Source organism: Pezoporus flaviventris, unplaced genomic scaffold, assembly GCF_033815535.1.
Source record: "Pezoporus flaviventris isolate CSIRO_AGI_PZ_B2104156 unplaced genomic scaffold, CSIRO_AGI_Pfla_v1 ptg000013l, whole genome shotgun sequence".
NCBI lineage: Eukaryota > Metazoa > Chordata > Aves > Psittaciformes > Psittacidae > Pezoporus > Pezoporus flaviventris.
The window spans coordinates 12961243-12981356 of record NW_026892561.1 but is presented as its reverse complement, the minus strand read 5'-3'; the positions used below and the strand labels follow the sequence as shown (position 1 = coordinate 12981356).

At 56.7% G+C, this 20114-nt stretch overlaps 2 protein-coding genes across 4 annotated transcripts; one reads left to right on the top strand and one right to left on the bottom strand.

Moving 5' to 3' along the window:
* Positions 1 to 1451: 1451 nt before the first annotated feature.
* On the top strand, positions 1452 to 15922 carry TSPEAR (thrombospondin type laminin G domain and EAR repeats). Of its 3 annotated transcripts, XM_061451702.1 has the most exons (12): positions 1452 to 3061; positions 6202 to 6422; positions 6509 to 6747; positions 6872 to 6962; positions 7515 to 7671; positions 8011 to 8142; positions 8772 to 9004; positions 11649 to 11835; positions 13859 to 14088; positions 14361 to 14548; positions 14901 to 15002; positions 15308 to 15922. In XM_061451702.1, the coding sequence occupies exons 1-12, from the start codon at positions 2968 to 2970 to the stop codon at positions 15459 to 15461; spliced, it is 2028 nt and encodes a 675-aa protein (XP_061307686.1). In that variant the 5' UTR covers positions 1452 to 2967; the 3' UTR covers positions 15462 to 15922. The 3 variants fall into 3 exon arrangements, with proteins under 3 accessions (XP_061307686.1, XP_061307688.1, XP_061307687.1); XM_061451704.1 differs by lacking the exon at positions 15308 to 15922 and having other exon boundaries at positions 14260 to 14548; positions 14901 to 14942; XM_061451703.1 differs by lacking the exon at positions 15308 to 15922 and having other exon boundaries at positions 14260 to 14942.
* Positions 15923 to 16704: 782 nt separating this feature from the next.
* LRRC3 (leucine rich repeat containing 3) lies at positions 16705 to 19964 on the bottom strand. The gene is made up of 2 exons (XM_061451701.1): positions 19876 to 19964; positions 16705 to 18397 (listed from the first exon to the last, which is right to left on the bottom strand). Exon 2 carries the CDS (start codon positions 18393 to 18395, stop codon positions 17532 to 17534), a length of 864 nt encoding a protein of 287 aa, XP_061307685.1. The 5' UTR covers positions 18396 to 18397; positions 19876 to 19964; the 3' UTR covers positions 16705 to 17531.
* Positions 19965 to 20114: the final 150 nt, after the last annotated feature.

The following is a 20114-nucleotide window of genomic DNA, read 5'->3' as shown; positions in this document are numbered from 1 at the left end:
AACAGTTTTCTCCCTCCCCTTCTTAACTGGCCCCAAAGGGCTGATCCTGACCTTGCTGCTCACACAGGCAGGGCTGGCTCTGTGTGCTCATCACTGACCTCCAGCTCCATCCCTGCGGATTTGTGTGTGGCCACACCAGCACAGGCAGGAGGATGGACACAGCACTGCCCGCTGCCAGCCAGAGGCAGGCTAGGAACACCCAGCTGCAGATGGGCAGTGCTGCATTTATCTGTGAGCTGTGTATATGGCCCCTCAATCTTTGCCACTGCCGGTGCCTGTATGCACACTGCATTTCAAGGCAGAAAGCTCTTGCAGATGTCAGGAATTAAGTCTGAAATGAATAGGACATAACAAGCCCTTAAACATGACTTTGTGTCTGCAAATAATAAGGAGTGAGTTACAGTCTTGGAAGAGCAGGAACATCACCCTGTGTGCAGGGTCCTGCCTGTCCCTGGCGTTGATTAGGTGTCCTCCTCACGCTGTCCTCTGCATGGAAGCTCTGTTTGACATGGATTGTCTGCAGATGGGTTTCTCAACCTTTTCTAACCTGGGGATGGCCAAACCTTTTTGGTGGAAATCCAAGGATCATTTTGTTCAGAGCTGCCACATGGTTTTATTTATGACCCATGCGAATTAGGCAAGCATCTCCCTGTTTGTCTCTTTTATTTCACCCTCTTGTGCTTTCTTGTGCACATAGGAATGTGCGCGTGTGCTTAGGAAGTGTTGTTGACTGCTTCCTACTGCTGTTGTGCCACAGAGCGGGTCCTGGAAACCCCTGGACCCCAGCAGGCAGGGGGCCTTTGTCCTTATCTCACACCACAGTTTGGTTCCTGGGGCAGGTCCTCCTGGGGAGGGAGAAGAGTGCTGGGCACAGCCCAAGGTGCTCCAACATCTTCTGCTATGCCAGGGTCCCAGCCCAGGGATGAAGAGTATCCTTGGGGACCATCAATGTCCCTGTCCTCACCAGGAGACCATTAACAGCACATGGCTGAGAAGCAGCCTGAGTCCACAGTGCCGGGCTGAGTACTCTCTGGCATGTCCTCCATGCCCATCAATGGGGACTTCGATTCCTTCACCTCCTGCCTGGAAGTTCCTTGATCCTCCTGCTTCTAGAGGGGACACCCGCACTTATGTCCTTGGGTCTGAGATGTCTCCACCAGCCAGCTTTTTTGGCCAAGTGCTTAAAGGCAGCTACATGACCTTTGGAAAACAGTCTCCCCAGCTTTCCCAGCAGGAATTTTCCTCTCTCCCCAGGAGGAGTCTCGTGGGCTGCCCAGACCCTCACAGAGCCATGGCTGGCCTCAGCGGAGGCTGAACCAAAATCCATGTGTCAGAACCATGTGTCAGAGATGGGATGGGGTCCTGGCAGGAAGGCTGCTCCCAGCCCCGGCGGGTGTCCCCAAGGCCATGGGCAGCAGCACGAGGGGCCGAGCCTGTCAGGGGGATGGGATGGTTTGCACCTCCCGCATCGCTTGCAGCGGCCACGTGCAGTTGCCATTTGGGCCCCCTGGGCCCGGGAAGTGTCTGTGCCACTGGACACCATCCCTAGCACAGGAATGAAGATGGTTTGGGAGCCAGGGGTGCCTCACATCTGGAGCTCTGCAGAGAGGTTAAGTTCTGCTTAAGCTCTGCCTAAGCATGATCCTGGGAGAGACCTAATTTGGTGGATACCCAAAGAGGGATTTTGTGGGAAGTGGGAGCTCCTTGCATCCCTGCTTTGGTGCAGATCATCCCCAACCATGCGCACAGCCACCCTCCATGCTTCAGGGGCTGTTTGGGTCCAAGACCGAGGCCCTGACCATGTTGGGGTGTCTTCAGGGTCCAGCAGCAGTTCCTCTCAGGATCTGGGACCGAGGTGCAGGGTGTTGCGCTCTGCCATGTGCCCACAGCCCATGGGCTGCATCCTCTTGGTCCTGGCACAACAGATTCTGGGCCAGTGAGGGGTGCGGACAGCGAGGCATGTCCGTGGGTCCAGCTCCGGCTGTTCCTTGCTGACAAAACCTCCGGTTTGCAACACATTCTTTTGGCGTTTCATCCTGGCCATCCGCTTTCTATTCTAGCGAGCGCCTTGCGGGAAGATTTTGGGAACGGGGGGGTGGGAGCCCAATTCAATTGTTCAGGGAATGGAAGTAACTCATTTTGCGGCTGGAGGAACCCAGCGGAGCTCGCTGTGTGCAGGGAGTTTTTCCACTGCTCTCTCCCGTTTGAACAGCATAACCTCGAGCGTTTCCAAACCGACGCTCTGTGTGCTGCTGCCACCGTCCTTCTGGCAGGGCCAGGTCTGGTGGGCAGCCTTTGGGTTGAAGTCTTGCATGGGAGCACTGGCATCACCTGCCTGGGGCCTTCTGGGGGGAAAATTATACACCCTGTGGGATCTGGTTTCATTTTGGGCAGGGTGAAATGGGCCGAGGGAGGATCTTCCCCCATTTACAGGCTGGGATTGTACTTCTGAAAGCCCTTTTAGAGGCAGAAAGGTTCCCAACTTGGTCTCTCCAGGCAGGGGTGAATGTCCCACCTACACTCCCACATGACCTCAGAAAAATGAATCACCAGAAATGAACGGAAGCGAAGGAAAAAAGGGAAAAATAAATAATAATAATAATAATTAAAAAATCCCTCCCCAAAGCCGCCTTCCAGAGGGTTGGGCAAAAGATAAAAGCTCTCCAAGGAGCCGGGACTCCTCCTCTCCCACCACCGACTCCTCATTTAAATGTCTGTGCGCACGCTGCAGCCAGCACTGCCTCGGCGGCCCCCTGCCCGCCACCCCTGCTGTGCCCCGGGGGGCAGTGCCCATGCCAGGGCGCAGCACAGACCGGGCTTAGCACCCAGAAGCAGCCCTGCCTGGTCCCGCGGGCAGACTATGCGAGAACCCCCGGGGGGAGCCGAGCCGCACGGTGCCTGCCCAGCTGCGGAGGAGTGGGTGACGAGGGGGTCCCGGTGCATGGACCCCCCGAGGCCAGCTCCCCAATGTCGGCTCCGCTGCTGCTCTGGGTCATCCTCCTCCAGTGGGCCGCCGGCGGGGGCTTCATCAGGGGCAGCCGGACGTGGCAGCACTGCACAGGTAAGACAGAAGGCCGGTGGGAGGGCTTGTGCCGCGACCGAGGTGTCAAGACAGGCGCTGCCTGCGCTGGGAAGTGTGCCAGGTCCCTTCCATGGATAGAACACTCCCCATGGTGCCAGGGCAGACCCCAGGTATTGTGCTCTGTTTGCGGGGTGCCCCGCATGGGTGCATGGCTTTGGTGCCAGCGGACCAAGTCTCGGTGTGACAGCATGTCGTGATGCTGCTGCACCTGCCTGCACCCATGGCAGTGGGTAGTGGGGTCACCCCTGTGCCTGCAGCACCCTGCAATGGCAACCAGGGGGCAAACAGCCCTTCCCGGTGCTGTGGAGAGAGCCGTGTGCCCGTCTTCGGCATAAGCGTTGTCCCAAGGTCTGCTGGCCCTGGGGACCAATGTGTAGGGTAGGGAAGGGCTGGAAGAAGTAGAGAAGAGCCATCGAGTCCCCCCATAGAGTCCCTCCCTCCCTGTGCTCTGCCAGACACAACCTACGCTCTCCTGGCAGCAAAACCTCCTGGAGCGTTTCTGCCCTGCCGCCCCCAGCCGAGGAGCTGGCAGCTCCAAAGGCATTTCCTGCAGGGAAGTGCCGAGAGCCACCCAGCCCAAAGCAGGTCCCCGTCCCCTGGCTCTGACTTCCCGTCCTGGTGCCGTGCAGTCCTGGTGCAGGCAGTGGAACTTCAGCCCGGTTTTGGTTGCTTGGTTCGCAGGCTCTGTGTCTGTCCTCAGGGTTTGTCTCGGTTTGGTGGCACCTCTGTTTTGCACCATTACAGCCTGTCTGGTGGTGAGAAGGAAAGCTGGAAGAGATCAGAGAGCTTCTGCCCCCCACCTGCTCCCCCAGGCGCTCTGGTCTATTGGGGATGTCCCCACTGTCCCACTCAACTGGAGTGGTCCTGGGGGTGTCAAGGCCCCATAAATCACATTTAACCACCTCCATGGCCCTCCTGTGGTGCCTGGCCCCGGTTCCTAGTGTAGCTCCGATGCTGTCAGGCTGTGGGCAGCCATCCTGCAGAGCAGGCAGCTGCCGGGCTTGTGCGCTGCCCCACCTGGGCTGAAACGCCCTGGCTGCACTCCCAGCCAATAGCTGCCAGCTCCACTCCGGTTGTTAGCAGGGACTGGTGTGGGGGCATCTTTGATTGTAGGGATTTGGCTTTGGATTTAGGACATGGCCCCTTCCTGGCCCACAGCTTCCATCCCCAGCTGAGCTGGCTCCAGCTCATCCCACTGACCCCAGGGCAACTGGAGCTCCTAAACCCTTCAATTCCAAGCCTAAATTCAGCATGAGCTTTTTGCAGAGAGAAAAAAGAACTGGTTCATTACAGCAGGTCGAGGGAGGGCATTCTCCCGCTTCAATCCACTCTCGTGAGAGCCCCCCTGCAGTCCTGCATCCGGCTCTGGGGCCACAGCACAAGAGGGATGTGGAGCTGCTCAAGTGAGTCCAGAGGATGCCACAAAGATGCTCCAAGGGCTGGAGCAGCTCTGCTATGGAGCCAGGCTGAGAGAGATGGGCTTGTTCAGCCTGAAGAAGAGAAGGCTCCACAGAGACCTTAGAGCAGCTTCCAGTGCCTAAAGGGCAAGAAATTTGAAGATGGACCTTTTACAAGGGCCTGTAGTGACAGGACAAGGGGGAATGGCTTTGGGCTAACAGAGGAGAGATTTGGGTTAGATATTAGGAAGTAATTCTTCACTGTGAGAGTGGTGAGGCACTGGCACAGGTTGCCCAGAGAAGCTGTGGCTGCCCCATCCCTGGCAGTGTTCACGGCCAGGTTGGACAGGGCTTGAAGCAACCTGGTCTAGTGGAAGGTGTCCCTGCCCATGGCAGGGGGTTGGAACTGGTTGAGCTTTAAGGTCCCTTCCAACTCAAACCAGTCTGGGATTCTGTGATTCTCTGAAACAAGTTGTTTCAGTTAAACCTCCCCCACTGAGGCTTTGCTTTAGGGATAGTTTAAAACAGCAGGGACGTGGGCAGGGGGGGATGCAGAAGTGGCAGCATGGGAAGGACCTTGCTGATCTCCCTGCTCTGGGCTAGATGGAGCAGCCACAGGAGCAGATTCCTTCTTGCTTTGCCCATCTGGTTCTGGGCTGGCTGGGGCTGCCTGGGGGGGAACGCTTCCCCTCTCTCTCCAGCTGCTTTAGATTCAGACACATGCTGGTCCAGCCTTTCTCACAGCTCCCTCCCTCCTTGCTCTCCTGCTGCGCCCCAGCAGCCGAGATTTATTAGTACAAATAGGAGCTAAAAGCCCGGTCTCACTGGGAATGGGACAGAGTGAGGGAATTTTTAGTCTAGCTGAGTGCTGCTTCATCCTCTGGGCAGCATCACTGCACCACTCTGCCCTGTGCTACAGATGCCACAGTCCTGTCTGGGGAGCAGTCAAAATAAAAGCTGTGAGGAGGCTGTCAAAGAAAGGAATTGGGGAGAAGCTCCCAGAGTAGGTCCAGCCCTTCCCACGGCTGCTGGTGTGGGCATTGCCGAGACACTGGGCTGACGGTGACCTGGGGATGGCTTTGCAGTGCCGGTGCTTCACCTGGGTGATGCTCTGGGGCTGAGCACGTTGGTTTCTCCTCTGAGGAGAGGTTAATCATGTAATGAGTGGTTTTGGTGCCTGCCAGGGGACTACGTGTGTGGGTGCAATTAGGGCTGGGTTGGGAGAGCCTGGACCGGGGCTGGAGCAGGGAGCACCCTGCCTCACCACCCTGGGGACTGGCTTCCTCATGAGCGTGCCAGATTCCTGCCTGTTCTCTGGCTCTGGTGCAGTTGCTAGTGCCAGGGCATCCTTAGGAGCTGGTGGCAGCCTGGGGGCTGCCTGGCCAGCAGGTCCTGGGGTCAGCATCCAGAGCTGCATCAGTGGGGTGGTTTGTGCAGGTGAGCCTGCACACGGTGTTCCTGCTGTGGGGATGGGGGTGTCAGCCTTGCTGCCTGGAGGACAAACCCTCCCTGTGTACCTGAAGCAGGGGCTCGGCACAGACCCCAGGCAGGGGACAGCAGGCTATTGGGGCATGCCAGCCCCCCCTGCTGCTGTGGAGCACTGGGGCTGTGCTGGCTGCCTTGAGCAGAGCACCGCACTGCAAGGTGGGTGCCCCGTCCCGCAGAGGGTCTGGGTGGGATGGCTGCCACTGTCGTGATGCGCTTTGCTGTCTCTTGGCACAGACCTGCGCCCGCTGGACATCCTCTCAGAGGTGGTGCCCGCCGGTGGGCTAGCCCATGGCATGAGGGTGTTTCAAGTGCAGGGGGTGCGCGGTTTCCAGCTGGCTGCCTCGCGGCCCCGAGCCCTGTGCTTCCCAGCCTCCCGGCTCTTCATCCACTGCGACCGCTTCCCCGAGGAGTTCTCCATCATCGTCACGCTGAGGGTCCTCAGTGTCCCTGCCAAGGTAAGTGACCACCAGCCGGGCACGGAGCAGGCACAGCCCAGCCCTGCAGCTTTGCCCATGGGGATTGAGTCCGTGCCCTCCTGCAGAGGAACGAGTACGTCTTCACGCTGATGGCGGAGGAGAGCCCCAGCGTGCTGGTGGGGCTGCGTTATGCCCCCGACAAGCTCCACTTCCTCTTCTGGAGCCAGGAGCGCGCCGACGGCTGGCAGACCCGCGTCACCTTCCCCAATGTCTCCCTCTCCGACAGCCAGTGGCACACGCTCGTCCTGGCTGTCTCCGGCCAGTCCTTCTCCCTGACGGTGGACTGCAGCGTCCCCAAGGATGTGTAGGTTGGGGCAGCAGCAGGGGGCTCAGGAGGGCTGGCAGGGCAACGTGCCTCCACCAGCATCTCCTCCAGCCACCAACACATGCTGTTAAACTGTCCCTGCCTCTTCTCTGCCCGTCTGCAGGTTAGTGGAGACACCGTTTCCAGCCTCCCTGTCAGTGAAAAGAGCCAACTTCTACCTGGGCAACAGGAGGAGGAGGAAAGGCGTGTTCACGGTAGGTGCTCCATGGTGCAGGGCTGCCCAGGGGTGCTGGTGGCTGGCCATGGGGTGAGTTGCAGCCCCCTGTAGCCCTCTACACTGCAGAGGTGGCCATGGGTCCTGCTGCCAGGCTCGGCCCCATCTTCCTGTGGGCATATAAGGGGCAGTGCTGGCAGTTGGTACTTTGTGGGTCAGATGTGGCTTTAGATGGGGACACTGCCAGTGGTGTGGTGACAGAAAAGCAGCCGATGGCACAGTTTTACTGATGTAAAAGTTAGGGCAGTGCCTGGTATCGGTAGTGAAAAGTGGAGGCAGCGAAAGCTGGTGCAGCTAATGAGCCAGTGCTCCCTTTGCACCAGCTGTTAAATTGCCTAGGATGAAGTCTTGGCAGGCTGGGCATGTAATGAGGATCTGATAAATGTGCATGAATCCACAGAGGCTTCCACAGCCTGGGAGGGAGAGCAACGAGTAAGAGTTGTGAGGGAAATCCAGGGCATGAATCACCTGCAGTTTCCATTTCTTGGTCTTGTTGGACTTTCTCTTCATCCTGCTGCTCCTGCTTTCCCAGGGCTTGCTGCGACAGCTTGTCCTGCTGCCAGGAGCTGATGCCACCCCTCGGATATGCACCCCCATGAGCTTTAAAGTAGTGACGCTCTCTGTCCCCAGTGTTCTCCAGAATCATCCTGCAAAGCCAGCGAGCAACAAGGTGCTAAAATACCCCTACGGTCAGTAAATCCTTTTGCCTTTGTTGAGGAAGGATCTTTGCATGGGGCTGGGCATGGAACAGGAGCAGAGGGTGAGAGGGTATTCCCAGCACCCTCTGTTTTCTGTGCGTGTGTGATGGGATCCCTGTCCAAAATACCCCTGGAAAGCCTATCCAGGTCCCTTGGCAGTGCTGGGCTTATGCTGGTAGCCACATGGGATGCTATTTACCCTGTTCCTGGGTGCCTGTCACTAGGATGGGATAAGTACATGCAACCCTCTTTGTGTGCACAGGGACAGGCTTCCTTGCTGCTCCATCATGTGCACTAAGAGGCACCTGCCTTTCTCCTCTCCATGCCCAGAGACCGACACGAAGGTGACGCTGGGCTCCCGTCCACCCTGCACCATGCAGGAGAAGGCACAGTTCTGGTTCAATGCCTCCCGGAGAGGGCTGTACCTCTGCAATGGCAGCGCCTGGATTTCCATGCTGGAAGGTACTGGTGTGCAGTGAGCTCTCAGGGATGGAGGGAGGCTCTTGCAGCAAAGGAGGAACAGAAATTTGCCCTTAACAACACTTTGGGGTGGTAACTGAGTCAGGTAAAAGCAGAATGAGGGAGCTGGAGTGTCCCCCTGCTCTCCCCTGCTTGACTGGACTTTGCTCTTGGTACTCACATCAACACTCTCAGTGCAGCTGGATTCAAGGGCTGCTGCTGGTGAGTATGAGTTAACAGAGCTGGTCTCAGCAGCCCAGGCCCTTTTACTCTAGGTCTCTTCCTCTCCTCCTCATTCTCTTTAGGATAAATGTATAAACCCGCTTGGTAAGAAGCAATAAATACCCATGGTGTGTTTTAATTCCCCAGTCCCAAAGGAGAATTCCCAGCATAGAACAGGCAGGGGTGGATGGGGCTGGATGTGCTGCCCAGTGAGATGGAGTTAGGCCTTTCAACACCCCCTTGGGTTTTGGCCTGTCAGCACCAGAAACATCAGGACCTTCATTTGCCTCCCATAGAGCTCCATAGAGCAGCAAGTACCACCAAGGCAGCTCTGCTATGCAATGTGGGGCACATCTCCAGGCAAGGTCGTCTGGTTTTAACCTCACCCCTCTATTTTTGTGGTCTCCCAGTCAAGCAGAGGCTGGACTATGTGGAAGAATACCAGAACCTAGTGACCAGCTCTGAGACGATGGGTGTTGAGGTCTTCACCATCCCCGGAGTGGGACTGTTTGCAGCCACGGCCAACCGACACACCCCGCCGGGGTCGGCCATCTATAAGTGGACTGACGGGAAGTTTGTGCCCTATCAGAACATCCCCACCTACCAAGCGCAGTCCTGGAAGTATTTCACCATAGGAAAGAAGGTAAGTCAGCCTGGAAGGTTGATTCAGTGCCTTCATATTTCAGTGTATTAAACTGCAATTGCCCAACCCTGCCTTCTCCTCTGAAGCCCTGAGTCTCAGGAATGGTTTAGGGGGTGAATCTTTCTGTCTTCTGTCTTTGATGGGGTCATGTTGATACATGTATGCAGCCAGTGAGGGTCTGTCCTAGGGACTGCTGCCGATCTGTGGGCCGCCCTCTGTGTTTTACTGCTTTTGTTGAGACACAGCTACATCCACCCAGGCCATTTTCAGCACATGGTTCTGGCAGCTTGGGTAGTAGCATGTCTGGAGTACTCAGATCTCCTCCCTCAGGATCTCCATGGTGTATGCAAGGTCAGACTGCAGAGCCAGCTGTTGAAGCTGGATCCCCTCCCTGTGCTGGGCTTCGTTTCTAGCAGCTCCTGCCTGTTCTGCCTCTGTGAGTGTCAGTGTGAAGATGTGCAGAGCTGTGGTACAGCCTGGTCTCTGTGTGCTCATAGCACAGCTTCCACCCTGGCACAAAGGCTGACCCTCCTTGGAAGTGGGTTTTGCTGCAGTCCTGTCTGTCACCATGAAGTGAAGCAGGGCTACCCCAGGCAGTGGCTGTGGCATTGCTGTAGGAGACACACAGCTCCTGACACTGGAGAACAGACAGCAGAGCCCTCCCTCAGCACCGATTCTAGCGGGTGCTCTGTAATGTACTGTCATAAGGTACTCTCAGGTCTCAGAGATCTGCCTATGGTCTTAGAGAGCCATCAGAGCTTGTAGCTCCCTCCCAGCACCCACCAAGTCCAACATTTTAAGCTCCCTTGCTTTTAAACTGTTCTAGGACTTTGGGGCCATCTCTCCTCCCCTGGGCTATGGGATGTCTGCACAGTATCTGCCTGCTTCCTCTCCCCGGGGAGCTACTTATCACTTTTCAAGGATCCACGGGCAAGCCAAAGAAACATCTGCTGAGAGCCAGCTCTGAGCAGAGCTCCCAGGGGAGTTGGGATCATTCCCTCTCCAGCATGACCTGTTCTGGCTTTGTCACCCGATGCCATGGAGGTGGCTGCAGGGCTCCCCACTGAGAGCTACATGCTGCAGGGTACAGAGGGATGGGCAGAAGTTCTGCCTCCAGGCTTGGTGGCACCGGCACCCCTCATGTTTGGATACAAATGGGCCATGATACCTGCCTGATGATGGAATCCTGCAAAGAATCTTGTCAAGCCCTGACAATGCGGATGAGTTACAAAGCTGGCTTTGAGCTGAGACCGTGCTGCCATCACCAGTGCTGCACCTGCTCTGCAAAGCTCCAGCTGCACCCACATGGGCAGGAGACAGGAGCATCCTCAGCTGAGTTTATTGGCTGATGGAAACCACCTTGGGGCTCCCCAGCGTCAGTCTTGACTCACAATACCCCCTTGCAGCCACAGCTGCGGGTGCAGAGAAGATCACCAAGCTGGAGGGATCCATTTCCTCATGGTTCCTACACAGTGAAGCAGCTGTATTGGTGCTCACCAAGGCTAACATGTTCTGGGTTTGCCTTCAGGACTTCACTGGGAGAAACTTACTCAGACTTACTAGGCAGGATGGCCTCTGTCCTGCAAAACTGGGGGCAGATTTGTGGCTGGGGCTAGCCTTGGAGCTCCAGAAGGGTTGGGGACACAGGCAGGCTCCCTTGTGTGCAGCTGCCTGTGCTGGGCACATTTCTGCATGGAGATGGTGACCGGATAGGTGCTGTACCAGCAGTGGTACAGAGCTCTGCAGTTAGCATAGGTTCCTCATACCCACTGCAGGGGGTAGCACCTCTATAAGTATTAGCACCTCGTTACTACACCAGGACCTGCTGGTGCTCTGCCAGGATGGGGTCAGGAGCCCCAGAGGGCAGTGTCAGGGTCTCCTGATGGCTCCTTCCTTGGAGGGCAAGGGACCACAGGCTCCTGAGTTGCAGGGTTGCACACAGGCATTTCTATTCCCTCTGAAGTTGTGTTTCTGGAGATGCCCTGAAGGGACTGCCTGGACTGGGGCTTGCAGGGACATCTGCCCAGCACTGGAAATGCACCTTCCCTGGAGGGTCATGTAAACCCATCATAGACCTGCACTCAGTGTGCAAGGTCTCTGTCCTTCCGGCTGGCTGAGCCTTGGCTGGATAAAACCCCACGCTGGTGCTGGCAGGGTCCTGCACTGGGCAAGAGTCAGGAGCCTCCCTGATGACTATTTTCAGCTTGTGGGCTGTGCTTCTTTGCAGTCCAAACTGGGGCATAACCTCTGCCACTCCATCCAAAATGTGCTGGAGTGGCAAAGCCAGCACTCCCATGAGCTTGGATGCACTCCATGCACTGTGCAAGGTCTTCTCTGCTGATGCATGCTTGTCCCCAGGGCTCACAGAGGGGGGTTCTTCGTCTGGAGAATGTTTTGTGTCGGGAGTTGATCTCATCCTTATTGTTATCACCCCACAGGTCACTGGGTCCCTGTCCCCTGTTTGATGCACTGAGGGCTGCTCGGGGACACCTACCAGCTGTATTGCCCCTCAGCAGCTGCCTCGGTCCCTGACCACACATCCCATGGGCACCTGCCCTCACCCATCCCATCTTCACCCTGCCCCTCTTTGTCCACACTCCTTTGAGAGGAGAAAACCAAGATGTCCTGGCTTGTTATTTTTCAGATCTTCCTAGCAGTGGCTAATTTTGAGCAGAATGACAGGGGTCAGGAGCTCTCTGTAATATACAAATGGAGCCGCAGGAAAGAGAAATTCGTCCCGTACCAGAGGATCACCACGCACAGCGCTAGGGACTGGGAGGCATTTGTCATTGAGGGAGAGGCTTTCCTCGCAGTGGTCAACCACAGAGAAGGTACCCAGACCTTATATTCTCTATGGGCCTGGCTCAGCTGGGGCAGGCAGCCCTTCGGGACCACAGCTCGCTGCTGCAGGCACCCCGCTTAAGAGCATCCTCCTGTTGCTGTGGAAACACTGCAGCTCCCTGAGCATCGTCTGCCAGAGTGCAAGGCAAAACCTGGGAGTCAGTGCATGGAGCTCAGTGCCATGTCCCCCAGGAAATGTGAACCCTTGCAGACCCTCTCCTTTGAGGAAAGAAAAGCACTTGGGGAAGTGGATGATGTGGTCCCCTCTGAGTTTCTGACAGGACAGGAGTGGGGACCACATCTTTGCTGAATCTTTCTGCTACTTTTTGTTTTTTTCCCCAATGATACATGACATGGTGGGGTGGTGAGAGCAGCTGCGTGGGTTTGCAGGGGCTGAGCCTTTTAATAGGCCTTGTGAACACACAGGAAACCAAGGGAAGCCAAGTGAGAGCCTGCTGATGTCCCGCCCTCCCTGTACACCCTGCAGACAGGATCCAGCCTTTTTCCCCTCCCAGGCCATGAACTGTTCTGGGGTGGGGAATGCACCCCACAGCACAGGGGATGAATGGGTCAATACCACAACCCTGGCTCTCCAGGGTGGGTTCAGATATTGGACCACTGGGCTCCTTCTCTGCCACCAGAAGTGGCTCCTCTGGCACTGGGCTCAAAGCTGTTGGCAGGTTGCTTGGACACTGGCTGCCTGTAAGCTGGGCTAGAAACTCCCCGTGACATTTGTCGGACCCCGCCACAAGTCTTAAGTGCATAAAGAAGTACATCATAGTTCTTTATGGAAGAAATGTGTAACAGGTAGACATAGCATTAGAAGCAGAAACAATTATAACCACTACAGGACCTAAATTAGACCAAGTTCTGCATTTCTACATGTTGGACAGGTCTCTGAGCAGCCTGGTCTAGTGGAAGGTGTCCCTGCCCGTGGCAGGGGGTTGGAACTGGATGAACTCTAAGGTCTCTTCCAACCCAAACCATTCTGGGATTCTATTATTCCATGACTTACTCCTGTGCCAGTGGCAGCAGAAAAGTCCCTTTGGCAGCCATACACTTCATGTAAGGGTTAAGACCATCATGGTCAAGCCAAACTGGGGCTTGACCCAGTGGAGGGTCAGTCCCTGAGGGGCTGCCACTTATCCATGTGGCCATTTCCCACATACCCCATTCTTCCTGCAGCCCTTCTTGCCAAAATCTCTTCTGTTGCAATGCAGGCTGCCTGTAAACCCATTAACAGGGTACAGCAGTGCTTAGTGAGTGTGGGCTGAAAAGGGCTGGTGGTACCCTCCTCCTGTCCCAGTGAAACCAGCTCTTTATTAGAAAAATGTCTCTGGCTGGAGGGGTTGTGGCAGGCTGAAGGTGCAGAAAGGTTTTTAGTTTTAAAGCCAGCTGAGTCCCACAGAAACACAAGGTCAAGATCCTTGAACAGAGCCCAGGAGCCAGATGGAGAACAGGCTTTAGTGCTTGTGGGTTCATCCCAAGTACTCGGCACAGGGTAGGTTGCAAAATGTGGCATCCCCTCCCTCTTCCTGGAGTTTGTGCCGTCATCAGGGATCCACACATGGACGTCTCTGGCCTTCTCCAGGGTTCAGGAGCTGAGCATGGGGACTTAGCAAAGAAGTGCTGAAGAAACGTCAGTGCAGCACCATTCCAGCTGTGGGCCTCTCCCAGATGTGCGAGCTTGTGTGTGAAGGATGACAGCAGCCAATGATTTCAGTAGCTTTGGGGACTCATCTGCGACTGGCCCCACTACACATGGGACAGCCAGCAGAGCTTGGCCACCCCAGGATGCTAGCACAGTGCCTCTGTATGGGGAGGTAGCAGGGATGGAGGCTTTAGGTAGGGATGGAGGCTCTAGAGTCTCTTTGGCAGGTTCTTGGGGAGCAAGCAGCCTTGAAACCTGCTGGCAAACATTTCTGTAGCTGAACCTGTTTCTGGGTCTTTTTTCTTATGCAAACCACATATTCCTTTCTCTCATGGTACACATCCGTCTGTCTGTCTGCCCAGGGAATAACCACAACATAGACAGCGTAATATACAGGTGGAACCCCAGGACAGGGTTGTTTGAAACCAACCAGACCATCCCTACTTCTGGAGCCTATGACTGGGAATTTTTCACCATTGGGCCGTATTCCTTCCTGGCTGTGGCTAACACATTCAATGGCACATCCACTAAGATCTACTCGCACATCTACATCTGGCTCAGTGGCTCCTTCCAGCTCTTCCAGTCTATCCTGGTAAGGATTGGCCTCTGATCAAACACTATTCCTCAGTCCCTCTTTGTGTTTGGACTAGCCAGGGGATAATTACAAAGACAGATGCTCTTCAGACTTCTGGAAAGGCAGTGGTACTTTCCTACTGATTCTCCCTTAAGGACTGACAGACCAAGGCTTATATTTTCCCTTTAGGGGTGGGTAGCTTCCTCCAGCAGAGCTCCCCACACCTTGCAGCATCCTTGGCTTTCAAAGGCTTGTCCACATCCAGCTTCTCATGTGTCTTCCTTCCCCAGACTTTTGGTGCTGCTGACTGGGAGGTGTTTCATATCGGGGACAGAGTCTTCTTGGCTGTTGCAAACAGCCACAGCTATGACAGCGGGATGCCAGCACCCTCCAACTTCTATGCCATCAACTCCTCCATCTATGAGCTGAACGTCACTGCCCAGATGTTTGTCAAGTTCCAGGACCTCCTCACCTACAGGTACCTGTGCAAAGAGTCAGGGTGCTCCTCAGTCACACCCTTCCTCTGAGCAACCTGGAGGCCTCCTGGAGGATTCATGCTTGGATGTTGCCAGGGGCTAACACTGGTGGGAAGAGCAATGGGTGACAGGTCCTTGGCACAAAATCCCAGTGGGAAGTGAGAGAAGGCCCTGAGTTTGGGAACAAGGGTGGATTTCCTTTCAGCAACAGCTTGGGAAGGGCAGAGTTTTCTGTGTATCACCAGAGTGGCAGAGCTTGGTGTGGGGTGGGCTCAGCTCTGCAGCACGCAGTCCCTTCCTCAGCTGGCCATGGAGCGGCCACCTCACCTGCCCCTCTGCTTGCTTCATCCCCAGTGCCCTGGACTGGGAGTTCTTCTCGGTGGGAGACGACTCTTTTCTGGTGGTAGCAAACTCCTTTGATGGCTTCACCTTCTCCGTTAACAGTATTATATACAGGTACTGCTGCGGGAGGAGGGCAGGGCTGGGTGGACGGGTGGTTGTTCCCAGCAGGAACAGACCTGCCGGGAGCCCAGCACAGGGGCAACCTCTGCAGATGCTGGTGCGTCTGCCAAAGGTGGACAGGTAGGACTGCTACCTGATTCTGGGGAGGTTTCTGGGCAGGAATGAAAAATCCCAGTGAAGGACATCCCACCCTGAACCACAGCAGGGAGCTGGGAGATGCCAACCCCATGGCTGAGCATTTCTGCCCCCTTTCATGTGCCCAGCTTGTGCCCCGAGTGCTAACTGCCCTCCCTGTGCAGGTGGCAAGGCTATGAAGGCTTCGTAGCGGCTCACCACCTCCCCACTGTCGGCTGTAGAGACTGGGAGGCATTTCACACCGCTGAGGGCTCCTACCTCCTCTACACCAGTGCCAAGGAGCCACTTTCCAAGGTGCTCAAGCTGAAAACCACCTGAGGTGGCCGAGATATGCTCAGCTCATTGCCAGGATCGGGGCGAGCTGTGCATCGAGGTGAAGATGGACCACAGAGGCTCGGAACGGCGTGGGATCAGCCCTGCGGCTGGCTGTTTGTGTGCTCCACAGGACGTGAAGGAGGAGGATGGGAGCTCCAGGGCTCCCTGCAGCCTTGTCCAGGGCTGGCAAAGTGGCTGCGACCCTGCTTTGGTGCTGTTTGTCCTGGGCAAGCTTTCCTGCCATGCTCCAGAGCTGCATCCTACACAGGGGTCCTGGTGCTCAGGTGTTTCCTGGGGCTCGCTGAGCCCCAGCGCTTGACACACTCCAGCCAGGAGGTACACAAGTGCCACTGGTTGTGGCCAGAGCTCGCAGGGAAGAGGCTGAGCAGAATGCTGTGCTGCCCACCTGTGTGCTGAGCATTGAGCAGACCCCTGTGCTGCCAGGGCGGGTGCGTGGCAAGGGGTTGAAAATGGCCTGAGAAATGAGGGGAAAATGGTGGCTTTGGGCTTGGCTCTGGCTACCCAATGCCTAGGGCTGCGATGCTGCTGAGGACCCATCCGGTTTGACACTGCACCTCTTTGTATGAGATTGGTGACTCCTGAGCAAACCTGCTGTGTGCTGGGACAAGCCCAGCTACCATGGGCATGGGAAAGTCCCAAAACTGCTCCAGGTGAAATCATGGCCTCTTTTTGTTTCCTCGGCTTTTCTGGGGCACTCTTCTGCTTAACCAGAGCTCTAATAAATTCTGTGCACCAGCCTTCATCCCACAGGCAAGCTGCAGGTATCTGAGCTGCTCTGCAGAGGCTTTCCTCCATGCCACCCCTCTGCATGGCTTTCCTCCAAGCCACCCCTGATCAAGACTGGGCCATGCCCATGGCCTATGAAGACAAGGTGGTCCTGAGCACAGTAGCGTGCTGGGGTGAGAGTGCCCCTCTGCTTCTCCCGTGAGGACCCTCTGCCTTTCCTGCCTGGCTCAGCACATTGCTCAGCCTTCCCTGGCCCTGCTGGAAGAAGTTTCCAGCCCCCCAAGAAAGGGCTGGGTAGGTAATGGCCTGAGCTGCCCTGGGGTGCAAGCCTGGGAGAGCCGCCACAGGCAGACCCTGCAGAGCTCCCTGTTTCCCCAGCTCAGCTGTGGCTGCAGTTGGCTCTGATGGGAAGGTCCATTTCTTGCTTGTAAAACAAGGCAGAACTTGATCTGCTTCCGCTGCCCTGAGCCATGAGCAGTGTCTGTGTCTCTAATGCGGCCCTGAGCAAGGATGAGATAAGGCAAGATGCACCAGGTGAGATGCAGAGGCAGCATATGGCCAGCTGGCTCCTGCTCAAAGCAGAATGAGGTGAGGATGGAGGGGATGTAGCTTAATGGCAGTCGCACTGGTACATTGGATTTAGGCTGGTCTGATTTGGGACAGATTGAATTAGGACAAGTGCAAACCCCTCAAGCACCACCACCCTTCCTGGATGCCCAGCTCACAGTGCAGTGCAAACCCCAAGGCTTTTCCTACACGTAGGGTTTTATTGAGAAATCAAAGGTTTGGGACATCACCCCCAGGTTGCTGCTGGCAGGCAGAGGCTGCTGAGATGCTGTATGGTGACTGGGCCTGATGTCATGCTCTCTGCAAGGCTGGTCCCTCACTAGAGCCAGATCCCACTGCACAAAGCTACCCTCCCTCTGCATCCCAGGCTCCAGGTCTTCCTAGAAGTCCACAAGATCCCCTACCTTCATCTGTCTCTCCCAGGGTCTTGTTCTCTCCAAACCACATGGACCACAAGCACGTGGCTGGGACTGCTTTCCCTGTGAGCCCAGCCCTGGCAGGGGAGAAGGGGTCTGTGTGTAGGAGAGTCTTCCCCAGGAGCCTGGGCTCCATTGACAGGTCTGCATGGGGTGTCCCAACATCCCTCCCCATGCCATTTGCTCACACTCAGGCCACCATCACTGGGAGGGGTGAAGTCAGTGGCACTCATTTGCAGGACTGGAGCAAATACTGGAAAATCCCATCAAGAAGCTTTGAAGATCACCAGGTTGCCACTGGCTCTCTGCAGAGAAGCTGGGAAAGGGATGTTCCAGTCCTGCGCTACAGGGCAGTGCTGGTGGTCTCAGCATGGCCCTGGGTGCTTGGCAGTGATTTCAGGTAGTCCACGTGCTTGCAGGTGTCCTCTCGGTTGTGCCGGACATAGCAGATCACATAGACAATGACCATGGCAAACCAGCCAAACATGGTGATGAACATGGCCACGTCCGTGGTCCTCTGGCGCACGCTGCAGAAGTTGACACCGGCATCCAGGACCTGGAGCAGCGGCTTGCCCACGTACTCCTCTCGTGGGGCCGTGTGGCAGGTGATGTCCTGGACGGAGTCAGGGTCCAGCCGTGCTTCCCACAGCACCTCCTGCAAGGCACACTCACAGTGCCAGGGGTTGTTGGCCAGCCGGAGCTTGGCATTGAGAGCCAGCAAGGCCTCCTTGGGGATGCTGCGGATGCGGTTGCTGGAGAGGTCGAGCGTACGCAGCCCAGCAGCCACCCCTTTGAAGGCCGCCCTGTCGATCTTCTCAATGGCATTCCTGGAGAGATCGAGTTCCTCCAGGTGGGAGAGATGCCTGAAGGCATTGCTGGGGATCCTGGTGATGCTGTTGGCATCCAGCTTGAGGAACACTGCGTCTTTGGGGATGTCCTTCGGGATCTCCTCCAAGTGCCGGGAGCTGCAGAGGACGGCCTTCGCCCCTGCTCGCTCTGTGCATTGGCAGCTTGGGGGGCAGGAGCTGCCCCAAGAGACACACAGCAGCAGGTAAAAGAAAGCCTGGGCCACGCTGGCTGCTGGTGTAGTCGTGAGGGTCATCTTGCATCCAGCCAGCTCGGCATGGCTGCTGGCGATTCCCCGGCGGCTGCAACAGCTCCTGGGCAGCAAGGCGGCTCCTCTGTGCTCCTGCAAAGCCTCTCCCATTGCTGGAGGGAAGCAGAGGGTGGAGGGGATATGACACGGCATTATTTCCTGGAATGCCACTTACGTCTCACGTGTAATGTGCCCTGGCAAAGCAGTGAGAGGCTGGGCTCAGGAGCCCAGAAAACAAGGGTGGAATGATACCCTCTAACATCTTTTCCAGGATATCTTAATTTGGCTTAAGACATAGAGCTGCACAGATTAAAAACCCCTCCCCTCTTGCCCCATTTCAGCAGAGGCCACCCGGGCAGGCAGTGGGTGCTGCAGGACGTGGGTGTTGAGGTGGGCATGGCCTAGGTACCTGTGCCCCAGCCTGCTGTCAGTTTCTATGTGGGATGCAGTGATTTTGCTGCTGGAGAACAGCAGCAGTAAATTCCTACCTCTCCAACCCCGAATGTTAAAAAAAAGGAGATGAGTCAGATTCCCTGTGTTATCAGACCGGCTTAATCACCACCAAGGTTTAAATAACAAGATGTAGAGTTCTTCTGCTTTCCCCATCTGGTCTATGAGCTGGTTCAAGCCACATTTCCAAGGGTTTTGCTGAAGCAGGGGGTTGGAGGTGGTTTTGGTTTTTAAAGTAAACAAAGAGTATGGTTTAACAGCCTTATTTAGGAAGCTGGAGCTTAAGAGAAGAGCCACTGACTATCACAATAAGGGGGGTGATCTGGGAGCCCCATGGCCACTGTAGGCCTGCTGGGAATGAGACAGGGAGGTGAAGCACATGGGCTTCCTTTCCTCTGCCCTTATGTGCTACTTGCACCTCTCCTGCTGCTTTGGCCAGGCTGGGGGGAAGAGAGCCCCACGGAGGGGAAAGTTGGGGGGGGGGGGGGGAGGGGATGGTACCCTGGCCAGTTCAGGGAGCCTTTCACCCTGGAATGAAATTGTCCATGGTGATTTAATCAGGAAACCAGCTGGGCACCAAGTTATTATACCCCTATCCCCCTAGTACCAGCATCCTTCTTATATAGGCATCCCCCTGGTAACAGCATCCTCCTAATTAACGGCATTCTCCTGCTAAGAGCATGTTTCAAGCACCAGTATCCCTCAGGTGTGAGCACCCTCAGGGTACCACTCAGGGGATGCTCATACCTGAGGACGCTGACAGTGAACCTGCCTGTGTACCTGCCCAGGGGTGTGGGACTGTGCAATGGAGTCTTCCAGGGGAGATTAAGTCACACTGCCTGAGAATCCCTCTGGCCCTGCAAACGATACCGGGGTCTCTTGGAGGGGGAGGCAGGGATGCACTTTGCCATCCTGGCTCCCAGCGGCTGCCAGAGCCTGCCTCCGTCCCCGGAAGGGCTCCGAGGGACCGCAGCCGCCCAGCCCGACCCCAGCCTGTGCAGGGCGATGCCCAACCGGGGGCTCGCAGCCGGACCTTCCCGAGCGAGGGGCTTGTGAAGCCGGGGCCCCGCGCCGCGCTCCGCACAGCAGAACCGAGCCCGCCGCCCCTCCGCTCCGCCCCGGCTGTCCCGGGGTCACTTACCGGCTCGGCCGGGGCAGCTCCGCTCCGGTGCGGCTGCGGCTGCGGTGCACGGCGGCTCGGCCGCGGCCCCGGCTGCGGGCCAAGCACCGGCCCCACCTGTTGCTGCGGCTGCTCCCGCCGGGGCCGCGGGACGGGAGGGGGCCGACGCGGCGGCACCGAGCGGCGCAGGGGCGGCGCGGGGGGAGGACCTGGGCGGCGCGGGGAAACGGGAGGAGCGGGAGGTGGCGGAGGGGCGGTGG

What these genes read in the sequence shown, in the direction of transcription:
- TSPEAR (XM_061451702.1), top strand. Translation starts at nt 2,968, where the DNA reads ATGTCGGCTCCGCTGCTGCTCTGGGTCATCCTCCTCCAGTGGGCCGCC. An exon ending in GACGTGGCAGCACTGCACAG is followed by an intron (nt 3,062 to 6,201) that starts GTAAGACAGAAG and finishes CTCTTGGCACAG; the next exon opens with ACCTGCGCCCGCTGGACATC. An exon ending in AGTGGTCAACCACAGAGAAG is followed by an intron (nt 11,836 to 13,858) that starts GTACCCAGACCT and finishes CTGTCTGCCCAG; the next exon opens with GGAATAACCACAACATAGAC.
- LRRC3 (XM_061451701.1), bottom strand. Translation starts at nt 18,395, where the DNA reads ATGGGAGAGGCTTTGCAGGAGCACAGAGGAGCCGCCTTGCTGCCCAGG.